Here is a 27,442-nt window from a genome sequence, read left to right on the forward strand (position 1 = left end):
ATAGATAAAGTGTGAGTCAGAGCCACAGTGCAGTAGCGGCATTGGAAAGACGGAGAGGGGTGGAAAATAAAGTAGATTTCTTCGCAGAGAGAAGGGGGGTGAAGAAGCATGAGTACAAACTCGAACGTGTCGAGCATGCAGCGGATGGTGGAGCAGCTGAAGTTTGAAGCAGGAATTGAGAGGATGAAGGTGGGTTGTGAATGAAGCGCGTGGAAAGCAAATTGCTACATTTTTTTGTAGCGAAACGCCAGCGTTCCATTCCCGGGGATTCCAACGAGAGAAATTGCAACAAAAATGTATCCATTTCCCGAGGTTACAACCGGAATGTATCCGAGTGATGGAAAGTTACATTGTGCACCTTCAATTTTAAGATGCAATGCAATTGCAGATGTTGCTTACATGCCATGGGGCAAAAGTTCTTTATTTAAATTGGGCAAAAGTTGCACCAAAAAAAAAGCAAGTGTTTACCCCAGGGCGCTTCCCGGGTTATTACTCACTCTTTGTCCAGGGGTCACCTCTCTCCGGTTTGCATTCTTCTAACTGCGAGAGGTTTGAGTTATTGGCCAGACCCCCCCCCCCCAAGAAACACCCTTGTTTGTTTCCTGGCTGCTGAGAAAGATTCGGAACATCGGAGTTTACACACTCGACCGCCAAAGGTTAGCCCAGAGGAAAGAAAGACTTGCATTTATATAGCACCTCTCAATACCTTTGGATGTCCCAAAGCGCTTGACAGCCAAGCGAGTACTCTCAAACAAATGCTGGAAGTACCCAGCAGCTCAGGCAGCCTCTGTGGAGAGAGAAACCGTTAATGTTTCAGTTGGACCGTTTTGAAATGCAGACTATAAGGACCTACCAATTTGGAGTGGGCCGTTCGCCCCCCCCCGCTCCACCATCATTTCAGGCACAGTGGTTGGCACTGTGACCTCACAGCCAATTCTGGCCTTGGGTGACTGTGTGGAGTTTGCACGTTCACCCCGTGTCTGCGTGGGTTTTTCCCCGGTGCTCTGGTTTCCTCCCACACTCCAAAGATGTGCGGGTTAGGTGGACCATACAAATTTTCCCTTTAGTGTCCAAAGATGTGTAGGTTAGGTGGATTGGCCACGGTAATGTGTGGGGTTACAGAGATGGGGTGGAGGACAGGACAAGGTAACATGCTGTTTCAGAGAGTTAGTGCAGGTTTGATGGGCCAAATGGTCTCCTATACTGTAGGAATTCAATGGCCTCCACGTTGATCTAATTTTTTTTGGCTGGGTCAGTCATGTCGTTCCTTTATCCCTCTGCGTTGATTTCAGACAGCTGCTATTATAGCCAGCAATGCCTGGTTTGGACACATCTTTTGCTCCTTTTACTATATCCATTACCTCTCTCTTTGCCTGTTGCATCATGTAATATTTTCTTCTTTAATCTTCTCTGCCCTATCACAAAGCTTCTCTTTTGTTCTTCCTGGCCCCTCGCTCCTTCTTCCAGCCCAGGTTCCGACTGATCATCATCAGTTCTGATGAAAGGTCAACTCGACCTGAAACGCCGACCCTGTCTCCCTCTCTCTCTGCTCAGATGCTACCTGACCTGCTGAGTATTGCCAGTTTTCATTTCAGATTTCTAGCAGCTGTGTAATTAGTTTTGTTTGAAGATTGTCTTTGTTGAAAGCCTGATGCCCATGCTTGGCGTAGGCTGCCGAGATGTTGCTGGCGATAGCAACTGTTACGTGGACACCGATGTCACTATGGCTCTGTGATAGGGTGGCGGGCAGGTGAGGCTAAATTCATTTTTGTTTCTTAATGGGACGTGGGTGCCGCTGGCTAGACCAGCACTTTTATTGCCCTTGAGGAGGTGGTGGTGAGCCACTGCCTTGATGCGGCACAGTGGTTAGCGCTGCTGCCTCACAGCTCCAGGGACCCGGCTTCGATTCCCGGCTTGGGTCACTGCCAGTGTGGAGTTTGCACATTCTCCCCGTGTCTGCGTGGGTTTCCTCCGAGTGCTCCGCTTTCTGCCCACCGTCCAAAGATGTGCAGGTTAGGTTGATTGGCCATGCTAAATTGCCCATAGTGTCCCAGGATGTGTAGGATAGAGGGACTGGAGGGATAAATGTGTGGGGTTGTGGGGATAGGGCCTGGGATGGGATTGTGGTCGGTGCAGGCTCGATGGGCCGAATGGCCACCTTCTGCACTGTAGGGATTCTATGATCACTGCAGTCCGTGAAATGACAAAGGTTTTTAAAGTTTATTTATTATTGTCACAAGTAGGCTCACATTAACACTGCACTGAAGTTCTGTGAAAATCCCCTAGGTTTTGTAGTGAAAGCAAATTACTGCGGACGCTGGAATCTGAAACAAAAACAGCAAAATGCTGGAAGATCTCAGCGGGTCTGACAGCATGTTTGGAGAGAGAATAGAGCCAAGGTCTCACGTCTGGATCCTCTCTACACAGAGGTTTTGTGGTAATGGGTAAAGAAACATAAGCTGTGGCCAGATGAGGTGTGAATGGCTGGATAGCAACTGTCCCAATGCAATATGAAGGGATAAAGAATGACACAGCAAGAAAACACACATTTCGATCATGATTTGAAGTAGTCATTCATTGAATCATACAGTGCAGAAGGACGCCATTCAGCCGTCAAGTCTGCTCCGACAATCAGACCCTATCCCCATAACCCCATGCATTTCCCTGTTAATCCCCCGACACTAAGGGTCGATTTAGCACGGCCAATCAACCTAACCCACACATCCTTTGGCGTCTGGGAGAAAACTGGAGCACTCGGAGGAAACCCACACAGACACGGGGAGAACGTGCAGACTCCACACAGACAGTGACCCAAGACCAGAATCGAACCCGGGTCCCTGGCGCCGTGAGGCAGCAATGCTAACCACCATGCTGCCCTGATTATAACCCAAAATTGTTGAGCTCGCTGTTGACTCCAGAAAGCTGTAAGAGTGCTGAGTCGAAAGGTATAGGGCTGTTCCTCAAGCTTCATTTGGACGCTGTAGCAGGTCAGGGACAGGGAGGTCAGAGCTGGGTGAAGAATTGTAGTGCCAAGCGACAGGAAACTCAGTGCGGGTGGGTGGTGTGGGTCATAAAGGTTCTTTTGTCACTTGTCCAACACCTCTGTGTGTGGCTCATGGTCAAATCATGCTTCTGTGAAGCTGTGGTACAGGTACTGTATAAATGCAAGTTGTTGTTGTTAGGCACGTTTGCAGGGATCCCTGGGGATCCCTACGCACTTCCCTCCTCCCCAAACTTTCTGCAGCCTCGAATTATCACCGCACCGGATTTGCACTTTCCCTCGTCTCGTTCAGTTTGAATTTGACAATCTCACTCTGTGAGTTTCCATTCTGTGTTGGTTCAGAGTCAGGTTGCACACTGAGTTACCTTTTGCGAGTTTCGATGGAGGGCTATTGACCTGAATTCCGCCTCTTCCGACGATGCCTGACCGGCTGAGTATTTCTATCATTTTCTGGTTATATCGGCAAAGCCTGGTGTGAAGTGGAGGTTTCTTTGTCCCATTGTTAATCCTATTGTGCACATGTAAGTCATCATACCATATAAATCCAATTTAACATAACCCAGAGAGACTGCAACTACCTGTCTGCTGGTGGCTTCGTCCTGTGGGGTATTGCAAATGTGAGATGCGTGTTGATTTGTCCAGAGCTTTCAGCGTTTGTTTTGGAATGGATATTTTGAAATGTACGGAAGGATATTTTAAATGCTTTTGTGTTTTTCCACCTTGAAGTTTGAAGTTTATTTATTAGTGTCGCAGTCATCTTACATTCACACTTCAATGAAGCTACTGTGAAAATCCCCTAGTCACTACACACCGGCGCCTGTTTGGGCACACTCGGAGAATTTAGCATGGCCAATGCACCTAACTAGCACATCTTTGGGACTGTGGGAGGAAACCGGAGCACCCGGAGGAAACTTACGCAGACACGGGGAGAATGTGCAAACTCCACACAGATAGTGACTCAAACTGGAAATTGAATCATAGAATCCTACAGTGCAGAAGGAAGCCATTCGGCCCATCGCGTCTGCACCGACCACAATCCCACCCAGGCCCTATCCCCATAACCCCATGAATTTACCCTGCTAGTCCCTTTGACATTAAGGGGCAATTTAGAATTGCCAATCCACCTAACCCGCACATCTCTAGACTGTGGGAGGAAACCAGATCACCCGGAGGAAACCCACGCAGACACGGGGAGGACGTGCAGACTCCGCACAGACAGTGATCCCAAGCCAGGAATTGAACCTGGGACCTTGGCGCTGTGAGGCAGCAGTGCTAAAGACTGTGCCGCCGTGCTGCCCCAGTAGCGTTGTAAAGGATGAGAGCTCATTCTACCAGGCAACTGAATCTGTGCAATCTAGGACTGGCGAGGAGGCCCTCGTGGTCAAGTGGGACAAGTTGCCGCTGCCAAGTTGAGATTATTACTTGGTGGAGAGGGACCCGATGGATGCTCTCCACTGCGGTGTGACTGAACTTTACTGTATCGTCAAACGATGGCTGCCACACACCAAGTGACTTAAATCCCAGGGACTCGTACTGGACTCATCTGGTGGCGAAGAGCAGATTTTTTTTTGTGCCATGACGTATAGACATTTATTTTGGAGGAAATAAATAGTGGGTGTAATTCACGGTTTAAACGTGGGAACAGTCCAGAGAAGAACTTTTGGCACATCTTGCTAGGTTAAAGATGCTATTTAATTGGAAGTTGTTGTTGTTGTTACCTCTTAGTTTAGGGTATGGCTTGCCCCAACTGCAGGTCCTGACCCCCACCAGGGTCACGAGATGAGGGTTTGTGGTTGTGAGCACGAAGGAAGCTGCCGTGGAGCTCGGACATCCCTGAGGCCCCTTTAAATCCTTGTGGTTTTTTTCCTCATGACCTGTTGGACAGCCTCAGGGGCCCAATTGCTGGTGCAAAAAAATCCTGTGAAAAGGAAATTACTCTCTTTTTATAGAAACCCTCCCTTTTCATCAATGCCCCCAACACTCATCTGCTGTTTCCCCAGCCCCCCCCCTCCCCCCTCAACCAATGATGGTTCACCCACACGCCCTCTCCCCCCCCCCCCCCCCCCCCCCCACCACTTAAATTCCTACCCCCCCCCCCACTCAACACGGGGCTTGGCACAGTGGGTTAGCGCTGCTGCCTCACAGCGCCAGAGACCCAGGTTCAATTCCCGGCCTTGGGTCACTGTGCGGAGTCTGCACATTCTCCCCGTGTCTGTGTGGGTTTCCTCCGGGTGCTCCGGTTTCCTCCCACAGCCTGAAAGACGTGCTGGTTAGGTGGGTTGACCATGCTAAATTGCCCCTTAGTGTCAGAGGGATTAGCAGGGTAGATATGTGGGGTTATGGGGATAGGGCCCGGGTGGGATTGTGGTTGGTGCAGGCTCGATGGGTCAATGGCCTCCTTCTGCAGTGTCGGGACTCTATGATTGTGAAAAATTGAAGCTTGCAAATTCTCCCCACCCCCATCCACCAACTCAAAAGCCCTCATAACCCCCGAAATCTTCGATTTGGGACCACATGAAACACTGGCGTTAAAATGAGGTCACACCAGGAAAAAGTTGAGATTTGGCTAGTTTAGAATTAAAAGGCTGTTCCCCTTCTGGGGTGGGGGGAGCTGAAGGAACATTTTTATATCTTCCTCTCTCCTCCCCCGCCCCCAAAATAATTTTGCGGTAAGATTTGAGAATTGTCCCACAATGACTTTCTCGGAATGTCGGCGCTCTTTAGTTCCAATTTCTAGTGTTCAGCAGCAGTTGAACTGACGAAATATTTAAAGAGTTTGCATAGTTTGGAAGTTACAGTAAATCAAATTTAATTGACGCAGGTTGTGCAACTCAAGTCCCTGGTGACAGCTTCAAATTTTTGTACTTTTTTTTTTCTGTTGACTTAGTAATTTTAGTCACAGATTTTTAAAAAACCTGTTTCTTGCCATAATGACATTTCCTCCCTTTTTGGGAGAACACATTGTTTTTCAGAAGTTAGACTGGGGATTCCCCGGGTGTGTGTCAATATTTGCAGCCGGTCACCATGTAGATTTTTTTTTGCCTCTAGCGAAAGTGGTAAAACAGTCATTGATTTGATTTATTATTGTCACATGTATTGGTATACAGTGAAAAGTAGGACAGCAGCAGGGGGTGGCACGGTGGCACAGTGGTTAGTGCTGCTGCCTCACAGCACCAGGGACCCAGGTTCGATTCCCGGCTCGGGTCACTGCCTGTGCGGAGTCTACACGTTCTCCCCGTGTCTGCGTGGGTTTCCTCCGGGTGCTCCGGTTTCCTCCCACAGTCCAAAGATGTGCAGGTTAGGTGGATTGGCCGTGCTAAATTGCCCCTTAGTGCCAGGGGGACTAGCTAGAGTAAATGCATGGGGTTATGGGGATAGGGCCTGGGTGGGATTGTGGTTGGTGCAGACTGGATGGGCCAAATGGCCTCCTTCTGCACTGTAGGATTCTATGATTCTATTGTTTTTTTGCGTGCTATGCAAAGCATACCGTTCGTAGAGAAGGAAACGAGAGAGTGCAGAATGTAGTGTTACAGTCATAGCTAGGGTGTAGAGAAAGATCAACTTAATGCAAGGTAAGTCCGTTCAAAAGTCTGACAGCAGCAGGAAAGAAGCTGTTCTTGAGTTGGTTGGTACGTGACCTCAGACTTTTGTACTTTTTCCCGACAGAAGAAGGTGGAAAAGAGAATGTCCGGGGTGCGTGGGGTCCTTAATCGTGCTGGCTGCTTTTCCGAGGCAGCAGGAAGTGTAGACGGAGCCAGTGGATGGGAGGCTGGTTTGCGTGATGGATTGGGCTACATTCACAATCTTTTGTAGTTTCTTGCGGCCTTTTTCAGAGCAGGAGCCATACCAAGCTGTGATATAACCAGAAAGAATGCTTTCTATGATGCATCTGTGAGAGTTGTAGCTGACATGCCAAATTTGCTTAGTCTTCTGAGAAAGTAGAGGCGTTGGTGGGCTTTCTTAACTATGGTGTCGGCATGGGGGGACCAGGGCAAGTTGTTGGTGATCTGGACACCTAATAACTTGAAGCGTTCGACCATTTCTACTTCTTCCCTGTTGATGTAGACGGGTATGTTCTTCTTTACGCTTCCTGAAGTCGATGATAATCTCCTTCGTTTTGTTGACGTTGAGGGAGAGATTATTGTTACCGCACCAGTTCACTAGATTCTCTATCTCTTTCCTGTACTCTGTCTCGTCATTGTTTGAGATCCGACTCACTACGGTAGTGTCGTCAGCAAACTTGAATATCGATTTGGAGGGGAATTTGGCCTCTCAGTCATAAGTGTGTAAGGAGTATAGTAGGGGGCTGAGAACACAGCCTTGTGGGGCACCGGTGTTGAGGATGATCGTGGAGGTGGTGGTGTTGCCTATTCTTACTGATTGTGGTCTGTGGGTTAGGAAGTTTAGGATCCAGTCGCAGAGGGAGGAGGCCACGGAGTTTGGAGATGAGTTTCGTAGGAATAATGGTTCTGTTTTCTTTTGAATAGCATGTCCTTTAATTCCTTAAACTGGCATCAAACTGGGCTGCAGTTCCCAAGTACTTAATTGAATAGAATCCCTACAGTGCTGAAGGAGACCATTCGGCCCATCGAGTTTGCACCAACTCTCCGACAGAGCATCTACCCCCTGCCCTATCCCAGTAACCCCGCGTATTTCCCATGGCCAATCCCCTAACCTACACATCTTGGGACACTAAGGAGCAATTTATCCCGGCCAATCTACCAGACTAAATTGGTTATTAATATTTGTTACAAATTATACTGAAAACTACGAGGTTTGCGTGGAACGTCTCAAGTGGAATATAAATCATCATCTGGTTAATGTTACAGCTTTGACTCCCTTGTCTGTATATCGGGCCTGCTTCTGCAAGACCAAAGTGTTAAAAAATTTAAACTTCAATGGGTAAAGAGCAAGAATAACTCATTAGAATGTGCAAAAAAACCTCCTAAAATACTGTTAATCTGTCATTGGGTTATCATTATGCTGCACTCACTTCAGTTTAGAAGGTAGGAGATGATCCTATTGGAACATATAAGATTCTGAGGGGGTTTGATAGGGTGGATGCTGAGAGGATGTTTCCCCTCGTGGGGGAATCTATATCCAGAAGGTCTAGTTTCAAAATAAGGGGGTCCCCCATTTCATTCAATGTGAGGAAGATTTTCTTCTGAGGCTGGTTCGTCTTTGGAATTCTGTACTCCAGCGAGCGGTGGAAACTGGGTCGATGAATTAATTCCAGGTTGAGTTGGACAGACTCTTGATTGAGAAACGAGATGAGGGTTACATGGCCAATTCACTAGGGCGGCACAGTGGTTAGCACTGCTACCTCAGAGCACCAGGGACCAGGATTCGATTCCCAGGTTGGGTCACTGTCTGTGCGGAGTCTGCATGTTCTCCCTGTCTGTGTGGGTTTCCTCCGGGTCCCTCAGAACAGGTGCCGGAATGTGGCAACTAGAGGATTTTCACAGTAACTTTGGTAAGGCCATACTTGGAATACTGTGTACAGTTCTGGTCACCCTATTATAGAAAGGATATTATTAAACTAGAAAGGGTGCAGAAAAGATTTACTAGGATGCTACCGGGACTTGATGGTTTGAGTTATAAGGAGAGGCTGGATAGACTGGGACTTTTTTCTCTGCAACGTAGAAGGCTGAGGGGTGATCTTATAGAGGTCTATAAAATAACGAGGGGCATAGATCAGCTAGATAGTCAATATCTTTTCCCAAAGGTAGGGGAGTCTAAAACTAGAGGGCATAGGTTTAAGGTGAGAGGGGAGAGATACAAAAGTGTCCAGAGGGGCAATTTTTTCACACAGAGGGTGGTGAGTGTCTGGAACAAGCTGCCAGAGGTAGTAGTAGAGGCGGGTACAATTTTGTCTTTTAAAAAGCATTTAGACAGTTACATGGGTATCGAGGGATATGGGCCAAATGTGGGCAATTGGGATTAGCTTAGAGGTTTAAAAAAAAAGGGCAGCATGGACAGGTTGGGCCGAAGGGCTGTTTCCATGCTGTAAACCTCTATGACTCTAACTTCATTGCAGTGTTAACGTGTGACTAATAAATAAAAATCTCTGGACTGTGGGAGGAAACCGGAGCACCCGGAGGAAACCCACGCAGACACGGGGAGAACCTGCAAACTCCACACAGACAGTGACCCGAGGCCGGAATTGAACCCGGATCCCTGGCGCTGTGGGGCAGCAGTGCTAACCACTGTGTCACCGTGCTGCCCCAGATCATACAGGTTTGCAACTTGAAAACATGTTCTTTTGTCAATTATCTTTAACTTGCGTCCTCGGATATTCGGGCGGGGGGGGGGGGCGGTGGGGGGGCAGTAGCAGGCATGAAAGTGGAGGTAAGGCCACAGTCAAATCAGCCATGATTTTATTGAATGGCGGAGCAAGCTCGAGGAGCCGAATGGCCAGCTCCTGGTCCTGTTTCTTGTGTTCAGTGTCTACCTGTGCGCCCCAGCACTTTCAACGTGTCTCGAATTATTTTCCTCCCTCTCCCAATGTTTGAGATGTTTAATGTTTGCTGGAGTGAATAGCAAAACTGTTTCCAATTGATGGGAGCATTTGATAATCCGAGGACGCAAGTTTAAGATAATTAGCAAAAGAACCAGAAACCAGTTGCAGGGAGATGTTTTCATGTCACAAACCTGTATGATCTGGGGGTGGCACAGTGGTTAGCACTGCTGCCTCACAGTGTCAGGGATCCGGGTTCAATTCCCACCTTGGGTCACTGTCTGTGTGGAGTTTGCACATTCTCCCCATGTCTGTGTGGGTTTCCTCCGGGTGCTCCGGTTTCCTCCCACAGATTTTTATTTATTTATTAGTCACAAGTAGACTTACATTAACACTGCAATGAAATTACTGTGAAAATCCCCCAGTCGCCACACTCCGGCACCTATTTGGGCACACTGAGGGAGAATTTAGCATGGGCAATGCTAAATTTTCCCCAGCACCTCTTTAGGACTGTGGGAGGAAACCGGAGCTCCCGGAGGAAACCCACACAGACATGCTGAGAATGTGAAAACTCCACATGGACAATCACCCAAGCTGGGAATCGAACCCCAGTCCCTGGTGCTGTGAGGCAGTGGGGCTAACCACTGTACCACCGTGCTGCCCTAGTGAATGGGCCATGTTAAATTGCCCCTTAAGGTCCCAAGATGTGTAGGTTAGGTGATAAATGCGCGTGGTTATGGGAATAGGGTGGGGGGTTATGCAGGGTAAAATGTTCTTTCAGAAAGTCGGTGCAGACTCGATGGGCTGAATGGCCGCCTTCTGCACCGTAGAGATTCTATGATTCTATGGAGGCAGGTTGAATGGCAACTTTCAAAAGGGAATTGAATAAAGTTCTTGCAGGGCCATGTGGGGAATCAATCAGTAGGAGGGTATGGGACTAATCTGATAGCTCTTAAAGAGGCAGCATAGACACGATGGGCTGAATAGCCTCCTTTTGTGGCTGGGGATCCCATGATTTCCTTTTGCCTCCACTGACCCCAACTGCTGTCCCAGAAAAGATTAGAAGTTGCCGAGCGTGTCCTCAAGGTAATGCACCATAATCGCTCAGATAATTAGATCAAATTAAATTACTAACATGTCATCCTTCAGGAATAATATTAATTTTAGCTCCTGACTGCGGAAGTCAGCTCGATTTGTGATGGAGTGACTCTCGGTGGATGGGCAGACTTGGGCCAGTGACATTATTTCTGAAATTGAAGTTTATTTCAGAAGTTGATTTCAAATTTAGCCACCGTCACACTGTGCCCTGAGGAGATGGTGATCCTTTTTCTGTCTTGGCTTTCTAATTGGTTGACTCCCGAGATGATTAATGACCTGAAAATTAGACTTTCGATGATTTTTGAAGAGAGCAACTACCCACAAAGCACGAGCTTCTGATCTTAACACAAGATGTCACACCATAACAAATGCACTTGACCACTTGGGCGGTACGGTGACACAGTGGTTAGCACTGCTGCCTCACAGTGCCGGGGACCTGGGTTCAATTCTGGCCTCGGGTGACTGTGTGGAGTTTGCGCAATCTCCCCGTGTCTGTGTGGGTTTCCTCCGGGTGCTCCGGTTTCCTCCCACACTCCAGAGATGTGCAGGTTTGATGGATTGGCCATGGGAAATGTGTGGGGTTATGGGGATAGGGTGGGGGAAAGTAGAATTCTGCTCTTCAAGTCTGTGTTCTCTCGTTATATCATTACGGAGATGGGGTGGGAGAAAGGGCCTGGGTAAGTTACACCAAGTGGAGAGGATCTCCACCACAAACTGCCGGCTCCAAGTGGAGAGGATCTCCAGCCGGCATCTCCACATTAAGTTACTCTGTCAGAGAGACTTGGGCTGAATGGCTTACTTCTGCACTGTAGGGATTCTAGGATTCTATTCTATGATGAAGGATGGACAATAAATGCCGGCTTGGCTCACGATGTCCAAATTCCACAAACGAATACATTGATATAAAATAAATTGGAGAATCTGAATTTGAAAACCTGAAGCAGTTTTCAGAGGAGATTCTGTGGTCGGTTGTCTCTTTAGAACTTTTTAAATACAGTGTACTTTGGTAAACAAAATGAAAAGGGAAGGAAAGTGTACGTCACAAATTGCAGCTTGACTGAGCGGCTAATGCTGGTTCTCATCTCCCCACATGCTCTGCCTCACAAACTTGAGAAGTCATTTTTAGCACCATCATGATAATGCTTCCTTTTATCGGCCATTAAGTTTGCACAGTGAAACTGTGGCCAAGAAAGAATTGGAATTCCTCTCTCACTTCCCCAGGTATTTAGATATTTAATCCTTCAGTTCAATAAAATGCCGCTTTTCTCCAAACATTTGTGAAGTTTAGGAATTGATGAGCTGTCTTTGAGGAGTGAAGGGGTTTGATCTTAAATTTCAACTTTTATTTGCGAATAGAGCAAGATTCGCTGTAGCACTTCACTTATCAGACACAGTTTGATAATGGGCCATATAAGGGAATAATTTAAAATAACATCTGCTGTATTTTGCTCTTGTGGCAGATCAGTTAAGCTCATCCCAAACTCCTGCTGTGTCCCAATTCATTTCAATCCCTGTTCAGCGTCACCCCTCTCTGCTCACTGACCCAAGGCTGCTTTCTGATCTGGCACCACTTCCGTTTTCAAATACTCATCCCTGTTTTTAGATTCCACCAGCTCCTCTGTAACCCCCTCCAGCCCCGTGAGCATCTGGGATCTTTGCACTGCTCTAGTTCTGGGCTACTTGTACATCCCTCCATTTTAATCGCACCTTCATTGGTAACTGGCCCAGCTGTCTAACCCCTGAGTTTTTTAATTCCCTCCCTCCATCTCTCTCCTTTTAAGACACTCTTTAAAACCTACCCCTGATTGTCTGAGTTTCCTAATATCTCCTGATGTGGTTCGATGTCAGACTATGTTCAGTACCTTCTTGTGAGGTCTTGGCACTTTGATAATGTTCAAAGCGCTATGTAAATGCAAGTTGTTGGACAAAGAGGAGTGGGAGGAGGACCGTGTGGACCCTGAACGCTGACATAGAATCCTACAGTCAGAAGGAGGCCATTCAGCCCATCGAGTCTGCACTGATCACCATCCCTCCCCCCCAGGTCCTATCCCTTTAACCCCATGCATTTACCCTAGATAGTCCCCCTGACGCTAAGGGGCAATTTAGCATGACCAATCCACCTAACCCACACATCTTTGGACTGTGGGAGGAAACCGTAGCACCCGGAGGAAACCCACACAGACATGGGGAGAACGTGCAGACTCCGGACAGCGATCCAAGCCAGGAATCGAACCCGGGTCCCTGGCGCTGTGAGGCAGCAGTGCTAACCACTGTGCCGCCTGGCATGGACCAGTTGAGGCGAATGGCCTGGTTCAGTGCTGCCGTGGCAGGTGTTACAGTTTCTGTTTCCAAGGGGAGCCTTCTTTAGAATGGATCGGACACGAGAAGAATTTCCCACGAGAAGAATTTCCCACGAGTAAGGATTCTACATCCAGAAATATTCATCAGAAATTCTCATGCTTTATCAGAAGTGAAAAGGCAATGGGAAATAAGTCAGAAGTTTAGACAAATGGAAGGAACAGGTTAGAAAACAGCAAGGACAAAAATAGCAAAGATGTTCAATTAAAACAAATGAAAATATGGGAATTGTGGGAATATATATTTTATCTTTATATCCATGTGTGTCAATTGAAAAATGTACAGGGAGGGAAAGGGCAGTGTTGCTTTAATATTACATGGACACGTTTATAACCTTTTACAGTGTGTTCAGTAGTGGATACGTTGTGCTTCCTGTTCCCTTTCAGTTGACTAGGACAAGATAGTAAAGATTTGGTGCTGTTCTTCATGAGTTTGAACACTTCTGATCACCTCACCTCAAGGTAGGTGATGGCCTAGTGGTATTATCACTAGACTCAGCTAATGTTCTGGGGAACTGGCTAGATGGTGGAATTTGAATTCAATCTGAAAAAATCTGGAATTAAGAATCTGCTGATGACCATGAAACCATTGTTGATTGTCGTAAAAACTCATCTAGTTCACTAACGTCCTTTTAGGGAAGGAAATCTGCCATCCTTACCTTGTCTAGCCAACATGTGACTCCAGAGCCACAGCAATGTGGTTGACTCTCAACTGCCCTCTGAACAAGGGCAACTAGGGATGGGCAATAAATGCTGGCCAGCCAGTGACGCCCATGTCCCACGAATGAATAAAAAAAACCTTCCCTGCTTCAGCTGGCAAAATGAAAACTAAACATGGCAGCAAGCTCTTTCCCCACCAGGGAACCTCACTTCAATGTCTGGCCCTCGGTGTCTGATGTGGAGATGCCGGCGTTGGACTGGGGTAAGCACAGTAAGAAGTCTCACAACACCTTCTTGCGATACTCCAAAAGCATGTGCTACCAAATAAACCTGTCGGACTTTAACCTGGTGTTGTGAGACTTCTTACTGTCCTCCGTGTCTGGCCATTGGTAAATGCTAAGATATCGAGTGAAAGTGAACGACGGCTGTTGTGAACATGATGAAGGGCACAGGCCGGGATATGGTCACCAAGAAATATGGTCTTAATCCGAATGAAAAGGAGTCAAAGCTGATACTGGGTACCTTGTGGAGTTTTGCATACTTGGGAACATGGAAGAGGAGGCAGCCGTTCAGCCCTTCTAGCCTGGTCATAAAATCATAGAATCCCTACAATGCAGAAGGAGGCCATTCGGCCCATCGAGCCTGTACTGACAACAATCCCACCCAGACCCTATCTCTGTAACCTCATGTATTTACCCTGCTAGTCCCCCTGACACTAAGGGCAATTTTTTAGCATGGCCAATGCACGTAACCTGCACATCTTTGGAGTGTGGGAGGAAACCCACGCAGACATGGGGAGAAGTTTAAAGTTTATTTATTAGTGTCACAAGTCGGCTTACATTAACACTGCGATGAAGTTACTGTGAAAATCCTCTAGTTGTCACATTCCAACACCTGTTCGGGTACACTGAGGGAGAATTTAGCATGGCCAATGCATTTAACCAGCACATCTTTGGACTGTGGGAGGAAACCGGAGCACCCGCAGATATGGGGAGAACATGCAGACGCCACATAGAGTTACCCAAGGTGAGAATTGAACCCAGGTCCCTGGCGCTGGGAGGCAGCAGTGCTAATCACTGTGCCACCGTGATGCTGAGAATAATGGCTGACCTGCAATTTAACTCCATACCCCTTAATACCCAACGCAAAGCTTTAATATTTTTGAACCTGTATCAGTTGCTTGAATTTTGTTAGCGTGCTGAACAGTTTTGCTCCCCTTTGCACAATGGCAAGTCTCATGCATTTACCGTTACGAGGAACAGACACAGGTAGGACAGGAAAGGACATTCTAATGGTTGTATTCAGAAAAACGGCAAACCTGGTGATGAGGAAGGAGCAGAGGGAGGTAAACTAATTGGATAACACTTTCAAAGTGCTAGAACATGCTCAATGGGCCAAAGGGCCTGCACTGCATCATTCTATGATTCAAGTGGAGGGTGACCTTTCCAAAAATTTTGATGATTAAACTTGACTGATCCAAAAACTGCTTGGCGTTGTGAGCTGTAGGAATACATTAGCTCATTATTTATAAACTTTTGAGTATGTGATTCAGTACTCTGAGTCATTCTTTCCTTCAATACTTATAAACAGGGAGGTAATGCATTCCTATTGGTTCTATGGCATTGCTTTACCGAGAATTTCTTTCTACTTTCGTGCAGTGTGAAATTTTATATGGTTTTTACACTGCAAAGATTGTTGGATAAACACGGTATCAAACTATGCGCTAAGACAGTGGCATCTTTTGTACCACTTAGAAATATCAACATAATCCTTCAAGACTGATTGGTTCCCCCTCATTTTCTCTCGCATCCCCATGGAAGGCATCAGCTGCCGATTTATTTGCTTCTTGTTTGTTAGAATTTATCTCAGCCCCTCACCCCACACCCCAACCTCCTGCCAAAAACACACACGCCCTGGAATGAGTGATGTCCATCATAAACATAGAAACTAGAAGCAGGAGTAGGCCCTTCGAGCCTGCTCCACCATTCATTTTGATCTTGGCTGTTGATCAAATTCAATATCCTGATTCCCCCCACCCCCCCCTTATACCTTGATTCTTTTAGTCCCAAGAGCTATATCTCATTCATATCCCTTGATTCCTTTAGTCCAAGAGTTGTAACTCATTTCTTCTTGAAATCACATAACATTTTGGCCTCAACTACTTTCCGTGGTAGTGAATTCCACACATTCACCACTCTCTGAGTGAAGAAATTTCTCCTCACCTCAGCCCTAAAAGGTTTACCCCTTATCCTTGTCCACCACTCCGCAGAAGGCTGTGGAGGCCTGATCATTGAGTGTCTTTAAGACAGAGATAGATAGGTTCTTGATTAATAAGAGGGTCAAGGGTTATGGTGAAAAGGCAGGAGAATGGAGATGACAGTAGTCAGCACTGCTGCTTCACAGCTCCAAGGACCTGGGTTCGATTCCCGGCTTGGGTCACTGTCTGTGTGGAGTTTGCACATTCTCCTTGTGTCTGCGTGGGTTTCCTCCGGGTGCTCCGGTTTCCTCCCACAGTCCAAAGATGTGCGGGTTAGGTTGAGTGGCCGTGCTAAAATTTCCCCTTTAGTGTCCTGAGATGTGTAGGTTAGAGGGATTAATGGGTAAAATATGTAGGGATTTGGGGGTAGGGCCTGTGTTGGATTGTGGTCGGTGCAGACTCGATGGGCCGAATGGCCTCTTTCTGTACTGTAGGGCTTCTATGACTTCTATGATGAGAAAAATATCAGCCGTGATTGAATGGCGGAGCAGACTCAATGAGCCGAGTGGCCTAATTAGAACATAGAACATTACAGCACAGAACAGGCCCTTCGGCCCACGATGTTGTGCCGACCTTCATCTGAAACCAAGATCAAGCTATCCCACTCCCTACCATCCTGGTGTGCTCCATGTGCCTATCCAATAACCGCTTAAATGTTCCTAAAGTGTCTGACTCCACTATCACTGCAGGCAGTCCATTCCACACCCCAACCACTCTCTGCGTGAAGAACCTACCTCTGATATCCTTCCTATATCTCCCACCATGAACCCTATAGTTATGCCCCCTTGTAATAGCTCCATCCACCCGAGGAAATAGTCTTTGAACGTTCACTCGATCTATCCCCTTCATCATTTTATAAACCTCTATTAAGTCTCCCCTCAATCTCCTCCGCTCCAGAGAGAACAGCCCCAGCTCCCTCAACCTTTCCCCATAAGACCGACACTCCAAACCAGGCAGCATCCTGGTAAATCTCCTCTGCACTCTTTCCAGCGCTTCCACATCCTTCTTATAGTGAGGTGACCAGAACTGCACGCAATATTCCAAATGCGGTCTCACCAAGGTCCTGTACAGTTGCAGCATAACCCCACGGCTCTTAAACTCCAACCCCCTGTTAATAAAAGCTAACACACTATATGCCTTCTTCACAGCTCTATCCACTTGAGTGGCAACCTTTAGAGATCTGTGGATATGGACCCCAAGATCTCTCTGTTCCTCCACAGTCTTCAGAACCCTACCTTTGACCCTGTAATCCACATTTAAATTAGTCCTACCAAAATGAATCACCTCACATTTATCAGGGTTAAACTCCATTTGCCATTTTTCAGCCCAGCTTTGCATCCTATCTATGTCTCTTTGCAGTCTACAACAGCCCTCCACCTCATCCACTACTCCACCAATCTTGGTGTCATCAGCAAATTTACTGATCCACCCTTCAGCCCCCTCCTCTAAGTCATTAATAAAAATCACAAAGAGCAGAGGACCAAGCACCGATCCCTGCGGCACTCCGCTAGCAACCTGCCTCCAGTCCGAAAATTTTCCATCCACCACCACCCTCTGTCTTCGATCAGATAGCCAGTTACCTATCCAAACGGCCAACTTTCCCTCTATCCCACACCTCCTTACTTTCATCATAAGCCGACCATGGGGGACCTTATCAAACGCCTTACTAAAATCCATGTATATGACATCAACCGCCCTACCTTCATCAACACACCTAGTTACCTCCTCAAAAAATTCTATCAAATTTGTGAGGCACGATTTGCCCTTCACAAATCCGTGCTGACTATCCCGGATTAATCCGCATCTTTCTAAATGGTCGTAAATCCCATCCCTAAGGACCTTTTCCATCAATTTACCAACCACCGAAGTCAGACTAACCGGTCTATAATTACCAGGGTCATTTCTATTCCCTTTCTTAAACAGAGGAACAACATTTGCCACTCTCCAGTCCTCTGGCACCATCCCCGTGGACACCGAGGACCCAAAGATCAAAGCCAAAGGCTCTGCAATCTCATCCCTCGCCTCCCAAAGAATCCTAGGATACATTTCATCAGGCCCAGGGGACTTATCGACCTTCAGTTTATTCAAAACTGCCAAGACATCCTCCCTCCGAACATCTATTTCCTCCAGCCTATTAGCCTGTAACACCTTCTCTTCCTGAAAAACATGGCCCCTCTCCTTGGTGAACACTGAAGAAAAGTATTCATTCATCACCTCGCCTATCTCTACTGATTCCATACACAAGTTCCCACCACTGTCCTTGACCGGCCCTAACCTCACCCTGGTCATTCTTTTATTCCTCACATAAGAGTAAAAAGCCTTGGGGTTTTCCTTGATCCGACCCGCCAAGGACTTCTCATGTCCCCTCCTAGCTCTCCTCAGCCCCTTTTTCAGCTCATTCCTTGCTAACTTGTAACCCTCAATCGAGCCATCTGAACCTTGTTTCCTCATCCCTACATAAGCTTCCCTCTTCCTTTTCACAAGACATTCCACCTCTTTTGTGAACCACGGTTCCCTCACTCGGCCATTTCCTCCCTGCCTGACAGGGACATACCTATCAAGGACACCCAGTATTTGTTCCTTGAAAAAGTTCCACTTTTCATCAGTGCCTTTCCCTGACAGTTTCTGTTCCCATCTTATGCCCCCTAATTCTTGCCTAATCGCATCATAATTACCTCTCCCCCAATTGTAAGCCTTGCCCTGCCGTCCGGCCCATATTCTGCTGCTATGTCTTTATGGTTGTCTGAGTTGCTGCTTCTCACTTGGATTTCCTCAAATTCCCAATTTAAGGAGCAAAAGAGAGATGTGTTGTGGTTCAGTGTCAACCTGTAGAGGCAGTTTGAAGATGCCCTGACAAACCCTCAATGATAGCATCACAGCATCTCTCAAAGATGGAACTGGCACAAAAATTCCGAAACGAGGAAGTTTATAGTGGGAGTAAGACTTGGTGCAGGAGAAAAGAGAGAGGCTCAAACACAAACAGGAACAAAATAAACCCCACATCAGAATCAAATAAGTGAACAACAACTCTGTGGAAGGCGCTATATAAATGCGCCTCGAAGCATTTCAATGGAACGCTATCAAACAAAATTTGACACCGAGCCCCAGTTGGAGATATAAGGATGGGTGATCAAAAGCTTGGTCAAAGAGATGGTTCAAATGAGCATCTTAAAGGAGAAGAGAGAGGTAGAGGTGGCCAAGAGGTTTAGGGAGTGAATTCCAGAGCTTAAGGCCGAGGTAGCTTTTAATTATATAAATTTTTAAGGTTAAGTGTCTATAGGTGGGGACCACTCATTGGACAATGACTTGAACCCATATACATGGGCTGTTTTCCCATGTCTAGTGACACATGAGGCAAAGCACACACACATGTCACTGGACTAGTAATCCAGAGACCCAGGACAACACCAGGTTCAAAGCATCCTAAAACAGATAGTAAAATTTGAATTCAAAAGCAGAAAAAAAGTCTGATGACCGTTCATTAATGGTTCCTTCAGGGAAGGAAATCTGCCCTCCTTACCTGGTCTGGCCTACATGTGACTCCAGAGCCCCAGGACTGCGGTGACTCTCAAATGCCCTGTGAAATGGAAGGTAGTTTGGGATGGGCAATAAGTGCTGGCCTCTCCAGCGTCACACAAATCCCCTGAGCGAACAGAAAAGTATGTCTGTTTCCATGGCTAGTTTTTCCATGGAAGAGATTGCCAGCATTTCGTAAGAGGTTATAGCTTGAGGGGCATCACTCCACACCAAGCATGCTGACCAGGTGACTCCCTCACTCTTACTGCCTACCATAGACGTAAAGGAATGAGTTCCAGGTTGTCAATCAACCACATTGTGAACACACCTTCCTTGGCCATCAGGTCCTGGGGTGGGACTCAAACCCGGAGGTTCTGGCCCAGGAGCAGGGTTGCTACCCACTGCACCACAAGATCTGTTGAACACACAGAGTCATTTAAAGTTAAAAGTTTAAATTTTATTTATTAGTGTCACAAGTAGGTTTACATTAACACTGCAATGAAGTTACTGTGAAAATCCCCTAGTCGCCACACTCCGGCGCCTGTTCGGGTACACTGAGGGAGAATTTAGCATGGCCAATGCACCCAACCAGCACGTCTTTTGGATGGTGGGAGGGAACTGGAGCACCTGGAGGAAACCCACGCAGACAGGGAAGAACATGCATACTCCACACAGTGACCCAAACTGGGAATTGAACGCAGATCCCTGGCGCTGTGAGACAGTCATGTTAGCCACCGTACCACCCAAGAATTTATTGACACTGGTGGTGGGTTGTGAGGTTGGGAGCTATCTGTTTATAATGTTTTACTTTGCCAATAAATCTAAAACTGATAAAAGATAAACTTCTGATTTTATTCATCAACAGGCTATAAAAGGTTTAATAATAGCCTGTGGCGGGGCAAAGCAAATCAAGGACATGCAAGCTGCTGAGAAAATGAAAACCAGGTTTTAATTGTGTTTTTTATAAAAATGTGGGAAATAAATTGATGGAATATAAATTAAAATTTCTGTGGGCAGATCACACGTCTTTCTCCTCTGCTTCCGTTATGTGAATCGCAATTCCTGACCAGACAAACATTGTTTTAAAAATCCAGGTTTCGCAGGCTGCTACAGAACTCCAACAATACTGTGTCCAGAATGCCTGCAAAGATGCACTGCTGGTCGGATTACCTGCAGGAAGCAACCCCTTCAGAGAACCAAGGTCTTGCTCTCTTCTCTAAAACCAGGTACGGCAAGCAGCCCTTCAGCTTAAGCACTCCGTGTTATGTTGAGGTGTGTTAAGCAATGCACTTTGAACAGGAGATTATCAGGGCCCATTGCACCCCGTTCGTGTACGCATAGACCTCCTCCCCCACCTCCTGTGAGAACCCAAAAAAACGAGACCTGTGCTCAGTTCAGGAATCTTTGATTTGATTTATTATTCTCACATGTATTGGGATACAGTGAAAAGTATTTGTTTCTTGCGCACTATACAGACAAAGCATACCGTTCAGAGAAGGAAAGGAGTGCAGAATGTAGTGTTACAGTCATAGCCAGGGTGTAGAGAAAGATCAATTTAATATGAGATAGGTCCATTCAAAAGTCTGATGGCAGCAGGGAAGAAGCTATTCTTGAGCCGGTTGGCACGTGACCTCAGACTTTTGTATCTTTTTCCCGTCGGAAGAAGGTGGAAGAGAGAGTGTCCGGGGTGACCCCCCTCCAGTGCCAAACCCCAGGAGACTTCAGCCAATTGCCTCAATGTTAAATGCCTGAAGTCTCAACCTTCCTTCAGCCACGATCTTGTAGTTTTCGATGGAAATGCAGGCAATATTCTTCACTGCCAGCTCTGAAATGCTCTTCCACACATCAGTAACCACCTGAGGGAGAGCTTGCAAACAACCAACCTCACTGCCCCATTGACCCAGCCTGATTAATCTCAACCAAGCTATCCACCCGCACGTCATCAAGGCCCTCGATTATTTTGAAGACTTGAATCTCTGTTTACACCTTTCCAGTGAATTGGAATGCAAGGCATAGGTTTCCTTGGTCCCATGTATTTGAGCCAATGTGAAGGTGGCGATGGGGGTGGGCCGGTCGTAAAGACACACAGTGCTCGAGACAAGGACTCTCGAAGGTTTTGTAGAGCGCCATCAATGTGACCATAGCTAAATGGAATAGAATCATAGAATCGTACAGTGTAGAAGGAGGCCATTTGGCCCATCGAGCCTGCACCGACCACAACCCCGTGCATTTACCCTAGCTAGTCCCCATGACACTAAGGGACAATTTAGCGTGGCCAATCAACCTAACCCGCACATCTTTGGTCTGTGGGAGGAAACCGAGCACCCAGAGGAAACCCACGCAGTCACGGGGAGAACGTGCAAACTCCACATAGACAGTGACCCAAGCCAGGAATCAAACCCGGGTCCCTGGTGCTGTGAGGCAGCAGTGCTAACCACTGTGCCACCGTACTGCCCAGGAATAAGAGTAGAATCTAGATTGCTTTGGCTCACACTCCCCCAACTTCTCCATTCTAAGCTGCAAAATAGCTTCCTTTGAGTACAAGTTGCCTAATTAAGTTACAGTAAAGCCATTGCAATATTCCTTCATCATACACATCTCTTCGTCACAAGGGTGTATAAAGCTTTGCAACCTTTCTGGGGTTTTTTTTTTGGAAGAGTCCTTTCATTTCAAAGATGTACAGATTAGTTGGATTGGCCATGATTGGCCCCTTTGGTGTCAGGGGGGTTAGCAGGGTAAATTCGAGGGTTAAATGCAGAGATAGGGCCTCCTGGGTGGGATTGCTGTCGGTGCAGGCTTGATGTGCTGAATGGCCTCCTTCTGCACTGTAGGGATTCTGTGATTCTATGATTGTCACCAGGTTTTGTAAGGATCGGCAGTATTCAGAACAATGGGATGCCGCTTGGGGCAGTTCCTACAAGCCTAAATCATAACTGGCCACTTGAGCTGTTGTTGTAATGGCCTCAGGCAGGACTTCCCAAAGGGATCACGCAAAGAAATTTTGGGGTCATGAGGTCTGACTGAGTGTTAATGGTTGTAAGGTCCCTTTAAGTCCTCGTGTTATTTAGCGATGGGTGTTGCTGAACTGACCAATCTTTGAGGCCTGATTCCTGTCCCAAAAATGTCAGTCAAAAGGTGGGTGCTCTATATTTAAAATATGGTCCCACCCTGACTCTACACTCTCAGCTCTCTACACCCCCCACTTCCCCGGCCCCTGCTCTCAGCTGTATCCCACCCTATCTGGCTCACGCTCTGGGATCACAGCAATCAACACGGGGGTCAGGGTGGGAAAATGTCTGGGGGACACTAGCCTATAGCTTCGGCTGTCTAATGTCATTATCATGGGCTTGGATACTACTTGCATTGGATTAATCGGACTATTTTTTTCCCATAGATTCTCTTGCATCTGTTGTAGATTAGCAAATTTAGTTACATAGAGGAGACTGGTTGTGAAGAGAATCTAGCCTGAATCATGCTATCTGGCCTTTTACTTTGGACGATGCCATTAGCAGTCATCGGGCTATTTTCCCAGCCCCAAAAAGGGAACAGTGCTCATCAGGAGCATAGATCAGAGAATCGGGGCTACAATAATTTGCAGCTAAATGGTGTCTTTAACATAGAAAACCAACCCAAGATGCTTTTAGTGAACTATTCTAAATAAACAGGGAGAAGTTTACATGAATAGGATGGGAATAGAGGGTTATGGTCCCTGGAAGGGTAGGGGGTTTTACTTCAGTCGGGCAGCATGTTTGGTGCAGGCTTGGAGGGCAAAGGGTCTGTTCCTGTGCTGTAATTTTCTTTGTTCTTAGTTATATTCATTTAACATCTCTGCACTTAATTTTATTCATCAGTTTTAATAATAGAGAATGGGAATACCAAATACTGACACTAGTTGTGTCACAAGTTAGTCGTAGCAAAGGCAACTTTGGTTCATACAGTGGGAAACACAGATAATGCAGTAACACTCCAGACCTGTCGTGGGAGCATTATTGAGCTAAATTTGACACCAGGCCACGTGTAAATTTGGGACAGGTGACTCAAAGTTTGGTCAAAGAGGTAGGTTTTGAGGGGCCGTCTTTAAGGAGGAGAGAGAGGTAGAGATATGGGAAGATGGAATAGGAAGGAAATTCCAGAACTTGGGTCCTTGTCAGCTGATGGCATGACCACTGATGGTGTAGCAATACAAATTGGGGGAGGGTCCAACAGGAGGAGCACAGAGGATTGTAGGTCCGGAGGAGGTTAGCGATAGGGAGAGAATTTGAAAACCATCCTTAGCATTTTAAAATCGAAGGCACCGATATAAATTAACCAGCGCGGCGATTGGGTGAGTGAGACTTGATGCAAGTTATTAGAATTTTGGATGAAAAGATCATGTGCAGGATTTTCCGGCCACACTCTCCCCGAAACCGGAAAATCCCACCCGAGGTCAACGGACCTTTCCATGGTCCGTCCCTCGCCCGCTTCGATTCCCGTGGCGGGCAGGACAGTAAAATTTGCCCCAATGTTCCAGGGCTTGGGAAACATATCATGCTTCGCAAAATAAATATTATAAACTTTCCATCATAGAAATCATAGAAACCCTACAGTACAGAAAGAGACCACAAGGCCATTGACTCTCAGTTCTGATGAAAGGTAATTTACCCAATGATTTTCTCTCTCTGTGGATGGTGCCTTCCCTGACTCTTTTATTTCAGATTTCCAGCATCCACTGTATTTTGTGTTTGTTTTAATATTTATAACCTTGTTGTCCTTATGGAACACTGCCAAGAGGATGTGTTATTTAAAACCCCTGTTATCTGAAACATTACTTAGCACTTGAGAACGTGCAGACTCTGCACAGTCACTCGAGGCCAGTAGTTGTAGTTGTAACTATTGCGACTGTTACGTATGATTTCATTAAATTTATTTTGAAAGATTTTTTTTCAAATGTCCAGTATGATGTGGTGTGAACTGAACAGCTGGCGGATCAGTCCGATCACACACATTCTGAAATTGTTATTTCAGGTGTTATTTGAAGTTCAGCCTGTACATGGTGCGGCAGTGGTTATTAGCACGTGCTGTTATGCCTGCATGCTGCACTCTGCCTCAAACGATATTTTTATCAACAATCTGTTGTTAGTTATCTCCCTCGGACATTTTGTTTAATTTTTATGATCTGTTTACTCTGCAGGAATTTGGGACATCTTTGGAAGAAGCCTAACTATGACTCTTTTATGAAGAATATTTTTCAAACGCTGTTTCATCTTTGCCAACATGATTTCTGTATTTATTAGCGTCTTTATAACAGTTTACTACTATTCTGACAGTATTCTACCTTCTGGGAAAAGTAGATTTTTTTTTTATTGGCAAACTAGGAGCAGTGGGCAAGCTGATGGTATAAAAATTCTTTATTTTTAATTTGTAGTAAGCTTGCCATTGGTTTAAGGGCAAACGGTTTGATTGTGTGTAGAATTATTAGGATTTAGATGTAATTTGAAACTATAAACAAAAGAAAATTGTTCCTGTGTTCAATACCTTCCTCGTTATTTCCAACAAATGAAATAAAACCACATCAGAAGTTACAGATTAATACGTCAAATAACTGGCGGGTTATTGGAGGGAGTGCTGTTGTCAATGAAGATGGGACCCACTACACCTTAGTTTTCAGATGAGAATCCTGGATAAATCATTGGGAGTGAAATAACCCTGATAAATCTAGCAGCAAACCCTGCAATATTTTAGTGTGTATCTGTTCACCATGTTTAATTTTGTTTTTAAAAAAGGCAGTGAAGTTTTTTTTAAATAAAGGAAAATGAAACCACTCATTGCGTGTGTTGACTGATTGGACAGTGCAACACTGTCAAGTGCACTTCATGCGTGTTAGGCTCATTATCATGGAGAAAGATATTCAGTCACAGACACAGCTTAGACCTTTACAATATTAGCTCTATACGTAAACAAAAGAAAACAAATCCTATACTAAATAAGAAATGCTTGAATGTTATTCACGAAGTCATCCCAGAGAATTGCAAACACCTTGTCAAGGTGTCGTGACATGGCTGGGAATCACCTGCCACTCGTATATCTTATATTTTATTTTCCTTTTTTTGTAGTTGCAACTATTGCAACTGTTACGTATGATTTCATTAAATTTATTTTGAAAGATAATTTTTTTCAAATGTCCAGTGTGATGTGGTGTGAACCGAACAGCTGGCGGATCAGTCCGATCACACACATTCTGAAATCGTTATTTCAGGTGTTATTTGAAGTTCAGCCTGTACATGGGGTGCCTCAGTGGTTAGCACTGTTGCCTCACAGCGCCAGGGACCAAGGTTCAATCCTGGCCTCGAGTGACTGTGCAGAGTCTGCATGTTCTCCCCGTGTCTGTGTGGGTTTCCTCCGGGTGCTTCGGTTTCCTCCCACAGTCCACAGATGTGTGGGTCAGATGGATTGGCCATGCTAAATTGACCCTTAGTGTCAGGGAGATTAGCAGGGTAAATACATGGGGTTATGGGGATAGGGACTGGATGGGATTGTGGTCGGTGCAGACTCGATGGGCCGAATGGCCGCCTCCTGCACTGTAGGGTTCTATGAATCTATTTCTTGGACAGATGATTCTATGATTTCTATTTCTTCCAATTTCACATCAGGTTTACAGCATCGACCAGCCAAAATTGTGAATTTGTGTGTTATACCAGCACAGGCTTGACTTAAATCATTTAAACTTTATGCTGAGTACGTATAACCTAGTGATGCATGCCAGTTTAACAATTAAATATGTTTCCTCCATGTCTGAGATAATGTCATTTAGAATTATACAAAGCATTCAGTGGTTTGATGAATTTCTCTTGGTAATAATTTGTACAGGACTTGGACTGTTACATGTGTCAAATGCATGACTTTGAAAAGATTTTGTGTAGTTTTTAAAGAGTAAACATCTTTGAAATGTAGTTGTCTCTTCATCGAACCTTTTCAACGGTTTTGCACTGAGTATCTTGTTGTTTTTCCCAGTCTATTATCTGGCTCTTGTCCATTCTGGTGTAGTCTGTACTATTCTGTTAGAGTTGTCTTTGTCCAGCTCCCTACTTTGTCTTTCCAAAATGTTGCTATTTTTTGCCTTCTACCCAAGGTATAAAAGGAAGACATATTTACATAGCACTTTGCAGCTGATAAGGTACTTTTGAAGTACAAAACTATCAGTTTGAAGTATAGCCACTGATGTAATGTGGAAAATGTGGCAGCCACTTTAAACAGCAGAAAGGTCTCACATATAGCCATGTGATAACTAGATATTGATAGGACAGTGGGGAGAACTCCCCTGCTCTTCAAAATAAGTAATGCCATGGATCTTTTGCATCCTTGTTCGGGCAGACAGGCCCGCGGTTTGGCATCTCATTCAAAAGTCAGCACCTCCTGAAAGTGAGGCACTCCCTCAGTACTTCACTAGAGTCTCAGCCTTGATTTTGTGCTCGGGTCTCTGGGGTAAGACTTCAACCCACGGACTTCTGATGCAGAGGCATGTGTGCTACCCTCTGAGCCATTGCTGACACCTGCATTTAAATGAGGCTGAAAATGGACCCAGCCTTGACCCCTTGGGAATATCACCTACAAACACTCTCCAATCTGAGCCAAAAGGTTTAATTTGCTGGTCACAGAGTTGACAACTTAGATTGCCTTGCTTGTTGAGCAAGAACTGGTGTTCATGGTCCATAGTTAACACAGTAATGCCCCTGCAAGAACAGTGTATCTTTGGCCTCCTCGAGCAGCCTGTCAGATGTTGGCTGAAGCAGCTGCTATTTGGGTCAGAAGTCTGGAGGAAGTTAATCTTCATGGTTTTGAAGTCCTGTAGCTCAGCTAACTTACACAAATAACTGAAATACAATTGAAAGGGAAACGGCCTTCGTCATGCATCATCTTTCTACTTGAGGGTATGTACTAGTGAACTATTCATAGCTGTATTATATATCCTTTTGGCTTGTAAAATTCCAATGACGTCTCTTGTGATTTGCCACTGTGTGCTTGTTAACACAACTCCTTCAAGTTTTGGGCAACAATAGATTGACAATCCTGAAGAAAATGAATTTGTTTGGAGAAAGGTGCTCATAGGGGACAGAATG

At 45.9% G+C, this 27,442-nt stretch overlaps 1 protein-coding gene across 1 annotated transcript; it reads left to right on the forward strand.

Annotated features, from left to right (window-relative positions):
• gng10 (guanine nucleotide binding protein (G protein), gamma 10) lies at window positions 1-25,147 on the forward strand. Its single transcript, XM_078214054.1, has 3 exons — window positions 1-189; window positions 20,441-20,572; window positions 24,517-25,147. The coding sequence occupies exons 1-2, from the start codon at window positions 109-111 to the stop codon at window positions 20,564-20,566; spliced, it is 207 nt and encodes a 68-aa protein (XP_078070180.1). The 5' UTR covers window positions 1-108; the 3' UTR covers window positions 20,567-20,572; window positions 24,517-25,147.
• Window positions 25,148-27,442: the final 2,295 nt, after the last annotated feature.

This window comes from Mustelus asterias, chromosome 6 (genome assembly GCF_964213995.1).
Source record: "Mustelus asterias chromosome 6, sMusAst1.hap1.1, whole genome shotgun sequence".
Lineage (NCBI taxonomy): Eukaryota > Metazoa > Chordata > Chondrichthyes > Carcharhiniformes > Triakidae > Mustelus > Mustelus asterias.